General features: G+C 35.7%; 1 protein-coding gene across 5 annotated transcripts in view; it reads right to left on the bottom strand.

The window, feature by feature from the left end:
• The window catches only part of dscaml1 (Down syndrome cell adhesion molecule like 1), a 113,473-nt gene extending 106,801 nt beyond the window's left edge, over positions 1-6,672 (bottom strand). For all 5 annotated transcript variants that reach the window (XM_067364873.1, XM_067364872.1, XM_067364871.1 and 2 more), the window contains exon 1: positions 6,555-6,672. In XM_067364873.1, coding sequence (XP_067220974.1) covers positions 6,555-6,657 — 103 coding nt within the window. In that variant the 5' untranslated portion in view covers positions 6,658-6,672. The remainder of the gene's footprint in view (positions 1-6,554) is intronic.
• Positions 6,673-7,306: the final 634 nt, after the last annotated feature.

A 7,306-nucleotide genomic window follows, 5' to 3' on the forward strand; every position in this document is an offset into this window, starting at 1 on the left:
TATGACTGGTTTTGTGGTCCAGGGTCACAAATGATACTGCGGTGGCTGTTACTGACTATATAAATCTAGTGGGTTTGGTGTCTCGTGTTTCAAATCCAATGTTGCTGGTAGTGATGATTCTCTCTGACCAATCAGTAATCTGCAGTGTTTACGCGTCACATTTAGCATCGGTAACCTCAACCGAGGTGGTACTATTTAAGCAAGCCGTACCGAGCCGTACCGAACTGTACCATGCAGTGGAAAAGTGCCATTACCGGGCTGGTTCTAGACACGTGAGATGTACCGATACTAAATGTGACGTGTAAACACTGCAGATCACTGATTGGTCAGAGAGAATCATCACTTCCAGCAACATTGGATTTGAAACACAAGACTCAAAGCCGCTACATTTAAATAGTCAGTAACAGCCACTGCAGTATCATTTGTATTCAGCTTCAGGCACATTGACAGTTCCTAATTGACAGACCAACTCCTCATTCAATTTCATTATATTAAAACTTGGATATTAAAATATTCACCTTCTTTTATATTCACTGGATTAGTCATTCTCTCACAGTTTGTGTATATGTATCTAGGTGCTACAGTCTAGGATTTATCAGGTAGTCAAATATTGACATATGAGAGAGCAGCAGCATGGTCACTTTCTGTCACTCATAGAGTTTAATAGTGTATGCATGGAAATGTAGTGTTAATGTGGAAAATATCTGCTACTGGAATACACCAATGATGTTAAACTAATGGAGAACTATAAAAGAGGAACAAATGGAGGACAAGGGGGCGACTGAAAGTTGAGCGCTGGATTATTTTAGATCAGCAATGTGTCTGGGGTTTTTATTGGATTGTAAAGGAAAAGTATATTGAGTGAGACAGCACTGCTAACAGTGTACCGAGTAGGAAGCGAGACCGGACTTCATTTTACTGCTAAAAGATATTTTATCAGTAAAAAAAAGATTTTTTTTTTTGTCCATTATTTCAGTTTTGCTTGGTTTTCCTTGAAGTGTCAGGCTGATGTAGAACTACAGCCACACACATACACGTTCACGCTCACAAACTGCACCACTATTTGAGATTTACTGCAAACAAGATGCAGTTTTTCCTCGCCCTTCATATAAATAGTCCTATCAGCATAATGATTCCACATCGCACATGCTGACGTGCTTATTTCTTTATTTCTTTTCCATTTCAGATCAATAATTTAGCATCCCTCCATCTTTTTTTTGCATTTCATTAAATTCACACAGGGAATTGCCTGGATGTTATGAGCCTCATCCCAGCGTCATCAACAGAGGGGTGGGGAATAGATTTGGAGAAAAATGGCTAAATGACATATTCAAAAAGGGCTGAGGTGGAGGGAGACCCCAAGATCAATCACACATTACTGTACGTGTCAGCTTTTGAGGACACAATTGCAGAAAATGAAAAAAAAGACTCCTTTTGAGGACATTCTTAAAGGGAAGAAAAATGAATCATAATGAGAGTTCTTTTTTCAGGTCTATGTATGCCAGTTGTATTTTAGGGTCAAAAGTAAAAGTGTGTAATTTCTGCAACTGTTGCAGCTCAAAATGACATGTTGAACATAATACAAGAAATTATTATGAACACCAAGTTCACATTTTACTTAAAGGTCAGGGTTTAGTTTAGGATTAGTCTGTAATAATAATAATTTGCTTTATTTAGGAACAATAGAAGACAATGGAAAGGCCAAATTGAGAGGGTGAGGAAAATGTGTTGGGTTTTTTTCCCCTCAGCTAAAACAAGGGTAGACTAATGACAGGCAGTGTAATTGAACCTGTAAATCCTGCTCTAACTCCTCACTGCTCTCTCTGATCCTCTTACACATCTTGCCATCTTAAACATGAGTCACACAGCAGAAATCAGCTTACTGCTTTACACACACATACACATACTCTCACTCCGGCCCTCCTACACACACAAGTGAATGCTACCGCTATTACACCATTAATAAAATGTACCATCGTATTACCAGTTTTTCTTTCTTTTGAACATTTGCCATGGCAACACAGTGCTACACTTAACCAAAAGCTCTCCAATAAAGCTCTAGTACCTGATCTGAGCCCCATGGGGTTTGTGTCGGATTTCATTTTCTCAGATTCTTATATATAAAATTTAAAAGTTTGGGGTTGGTAAGATTTTTTTTCTTTTTTTATGGTTTTGAAAGAAGTGTCCTATGCTAACCAAGGCTGCATTTATTTGATTTAATAGCATTGTGAAATATTACTTTTCTATTTAAATATATTTAAAATGTATTTATTCCTGTAATGGCAAAGCTGAATCTTCAGCAGTCATTTCTCCAGTTTTCATGATCACAGTGTCACATGATCCTTCAGAAACACTTGTGCTGCTTAATATTTTTGTGGACACTGTGATACATTTTTTCTCATGATTCTTTGATTAATAGAAAATTCTAAAGAAAAGCATTTATTTGAAATAGAAATATAATTTTTGCTGTGACCCTGGACCACAAAATCACTCACAAGGCTCATTTTTTTTTTAAAACTGAGATTTATATATCGTCTGAACGCTGAATAAATGAGCTTTCAATTGATGTATGGTTTGATTTGGCAGAGATACGACTATTTGAAAATCTGGAATCTGAGGGTGCAAAAAAAATTGAAATATTGAGAAATTGCCTTTAAAGGTTGTCCATGAAGTCCTTAGCAATGCATATCCACTCACAAAATACATTTTTGATATATTTGCAGTAGGAAATGTACAAAATATCTTCATGGAATATGATCTTTACTTAATATCCTAATGAATTTTGGCATAAAAGAAAAATCAATCATTTTGACCCATACAATGCATTGTTGGCTATTACTACAAATATACCCGTGCAACTTATGACCGGTTTTGTGGTCCAGGGTCACATATATATATATATATATATATATAAATATATAAATTTTTTTTTTTTTTTTTGCGGTGTTTAGCGGTGTTTAGCGGTGTCTGCCAAAGAACCGCCATTTCTGAATGGGCTGATGCTGAGATTTAGCGGATTTGAAGCAAAAGCATTTGATGAACGTATACTATGTGTGGAAAGCGTTCGCTCAATATCATTATTTCATTTTCATTAAGATTGAATTTAGGCCTACAAATCTTCCTCTCCATCTAGCTCTCAGTGACATCAATGACATCAAAACTTTTTCAGTAAATAACACTTTAAATTTGGTCTGTTGCTCATATATAGCTTTCATGTGCATTCAGAAGACCCTAAATATAGTGCCCACATCATATAGACCACATTTATGATATTTTTAAAAATACGTTTTAAGCTTGACAACACTAGAAAACATTCACTTTCATTATATTGAAAAAGAGAGGCCTTTCAAGCAGCCTCCCTTTATTCCACCACATAACTAAAATCTGTTACGTTTATCAAGATAAACCAATGGGCCAAAAGTTAGCTTATTTGCTCATGTTGTAGAAGATCATTAGAATTTTTTAGCTCGATTGATGCACTGGGTAATCTTTGAGCAAAGAGTGTCAGAGTCAGTTTGCTAGAGCTGGAAGTGTGACCTTCTGTTAATCTATTAAAGCAACTGGTTAATCAATTAAGCTGGAAGTCACGGTCAGCAGCAACAATGCCACACAACAGATAGAGGAGAAAACAACAAAAGCGCTGCCCTGGGATCACACAAACACACACACACTCCGCCATGGTGTACATCCCGAAGGACGTTTTCCCACAATCCCCTGTGTCTCGTGGATGACCACTCACACGTCCACATCTGTGACAAGAGAGAGGGGAATCCGAGCATGTAATCAATCAATACTTGCTGGAAACCTCTGGACCCCTTATACTGATACACATTGACACAACGGCTAAAGCGGATCAATGAGCGCTCCAGTGTGAAGGACAGGGAGACGCACACCTCCATTGAGAAAGATGAACTGAGCAAAGAGAGAGACTCTAGTCGCTGATTCCATCTGACTTGGCTGGTGTAAGCTGCACCTATTGATTTTCCAATCAACTACAAGGCCAGGGTTCACACAAACGTACACACACACTCTGCCACTTGAGCTAGGAAGTCCGCTACTCAAGAAAACCGCTACCTTGTTTGAACACACACACAAAGCACTCTTGGCAGAATCATTTTGCTGCCTTTGGAGTAAATTTGATAAAGTAGGAAAGCTTTTGTCCACTTTCAGACTGGATTTTTCACACAAACAAACACACATACATGGGGTGTGAGTTATAGAGGTCTAAATACCTAAATTAAAATAAAATATAAACATTACATTAAAAAAATAAGGTGTTTGCAGGGGTTTGCAGTGGTTAGCGGTCCAGGAAAGGAATGCCATTTTTCACATTTTGACTAATGATTATTATGACACTTATTAAGACTAGTAATGTGCTAAACAAATAGGGTCCATTTTGATTTCATGTGGACTTTAAAGGGGCTATATGTAAGAATGTTCATGTATTAATTGCTTTTTGTATTGCCAATGTGTGAGCAGATTGTAATGAAACTTTAAAAACAAGACCTTCCGCAACTTCTTAGGTTGTCTATAAAAGCAGACTGATTGTTATATGAATGGAAATCCAAAGGATGGTTATGTGCACTCTTGAAAGCCTCTCTTCCGTTCAATGACACATGAAATGAATGCTTATACAATATTCAGGATAATGCCAGAAGAGCCATTCTGTACTGTATTGTCAATGTTTCATAGTCTCATAGCCAGAAATATATAGTCTATAGCCTGAAATATACTTTATAATCAAAATGATCCTAACAGTGTCATTTTAATTTACCTCATCTTTCAACATGAATCGCAGAGCTCGTGCAAACATATCCGCATAGCTATGAATCAGATGTTTCTTAACTGCTGTTTTCTCACCGCTGTCATTTTGTTGTGTTTATTTTATTATTGAGGGGAAAGTGCGCAGCATATATTTACATTCATCTAAATGTCGTCTCTCAGCAGTCGGGCGGGGTCGGGATGTTCGCTGCAAAGGTATTTCCAACATTTCCGTGTGCACGAGTGCGAGCACGAGTAATAAATTGCTGGCTGCAGTTCACTTAACGGCCACCGGTGTGGCTAATAACAACGGTTTCTGAATTCTACATATAACCCCTTTGAGTTACTAAAATCACTAAAACTGAAACTGAAATTAAAATAAATTAAAGCTATATGGAAATATTAAAAAACAAAGTAATAAAAAAGACAAGCACATAACTAAATGACTGAAATTTAAACTAAAATTAAAAAAAAAAAAAGCTAAAATATTACAATAGAAAATAATACAAAAAATACACTGAAATTGAGGTCCAAATTCTAACACTTTAATCCTGTAAATTTTGCAAAATATGATTATCAATAACTACAAACCAACATTTGGTCTGAAAATATTTGGTCATACTGACTCATAGCTTAAATTAGGCTAAATTCGCAACCCTATTACTCAGACAAACCTCCGAACATCACCCCTATAAAAATTGTTGTGTGATGCTGCACGCATACCATGTTAGACAATATTGGAAATGAGTGAAAATCATTCGTGCTGACAGTACAGGGCATTACATGTTGTTATTCAGCTCCATTTTGTTGAACTGTCCTATTTTTCAGTGTCTACTCCATCCAGACAAAATGGGAGACATTAAGAAAGGCCAAAATGAATTAGGACTGATTAGCAGGGTTGCCCAAGACCATATTCAGAATATGAGGGTCTCCCAGCCAGGCTAAACTCAAGGAGAGGGGATTTCATTTTTCAATTAAACATATCAGATTAATGTACAATGAAAAAAGACAAAAGAAAATCTTAATAGTACAGTAGTAAAATCTATTTCGGAAATTATGCCTACTGTACTTATTTTTGCAGATTTTTTTTTTTTTTTTTTCACCTCAGTGATGAACTACAAACATAATGATATATGAATGAGTGGATATACATTCTAATTTCAAAACATTCCATGTGTTCTTTCTATATTGTGATTGTCTTTTTTTGTTTTGTTTGTTTTTACACACAAACATCCTTATGCAGCTAATAAGAAGGTCACAAACCTTTTAGGAATTAAATTATATGCAGTATAATACATTTAAAAATATAATACTAAATTAAATGTACAATCCACAGAATAGTGCAAAGTGGATCCATTTATTTCATATTTTCACACAACTTCTGAATTGCTGGCTTTCCATACATTTTTTAACCCAGACCATATGGAATCTATGGTCTTATGTGGCATTTTCTGTGCTCAATTTCAGAGAGAAATCTGCAGCATTGTGTGGAATGGATTTAAATATACTAAAATCTGTGCTTGACAATGTTTACACATGCCTAAGGTTATGACGCCTGACCCTATATGGACTCCCAAATAACATCCATTGTTCTCCACACATTGAAACCATAATGACCTTATTGCCCTTTGAATAACAGGAAACAAATAAAACAAACTGACACAAAATCACAGTTGCAACAAACCTTCTTGTACACATTTACGATTTGTTGCATGTCCAAAATGTACGAAAACATAACAGATTTCAAATCAGCAGTTACTTTCAACAGCCCAACAGTGTGAGGAATGTCTTACCTGGGATGATGGAGACTGTGTCCTTCTCCCAGGACACCACACTGACGTACTCCTGCACAGCAGAGGGGATGAGGCACTTGAAGACGGCCACGTTGCCCCGCATGGACCTTTGGTCCGCCACGCGAACCGTGTAAGGTTCCCTGAACACTGTTCATGATGAAGCAGAAGAAAAACAGAGGTTGGAATTTTTTTATTTATTAAATAAATAATTATTAAATAATAATTATTATACAATAAATTATTACTAAATAATTCTACATAAATATTAAAAATATTTAAATAATAAAAAATTTAATTATTAAATAATTTCATTATTTAACACAATTTAATATTATTTAATTATATGTAATGTTAAAGGGATAGTTCACCCAAAAATAAAAATTACCCCATGATTTACTCACCCTCAAGCTATCCCAGGTGTATATGACTATCTTTTTTCAGACAAACACAATCAGAGTTATATTAATAAATATCCTGGCTCTTCCAAGCTTCATAATTTTAATGAATGGCGCTTCTGATTTTGAAGTCCATATGGTCCAATTTAGTTCAATTTTGAATGTAAAATATTATGACTTTTTTTTTTCTTTTTTTTAATGAATGGAGGTGAGGTATGTTTTGCATTCACTTTTCTGTGAATGCAAAAAGGTCTGATCTAGGACAAATGCATTTATTTTATTAAACAATTTAGAGCATATACAACTGGATTTTGAGATGGAGGCAGAATCTTTCTTTTGTCAAGAGGTGTTCAAGAG

Source organism: Chanodichthys erythropterus, chromosome 17 (assembly GCF_024489055.1).
Source record: "Chanodichthys erythropterus isolate Z2021 chromosome 17, ASM2448905v1, whole genome shotgun sequence".
NCBI classification, from domain to species: Eukaryota; Metazoa; Chordata; class Actinopteri; order Cypriniformes; family Xenocyprididae; genus Chanodichthys; species Chanodichthys erythropterus.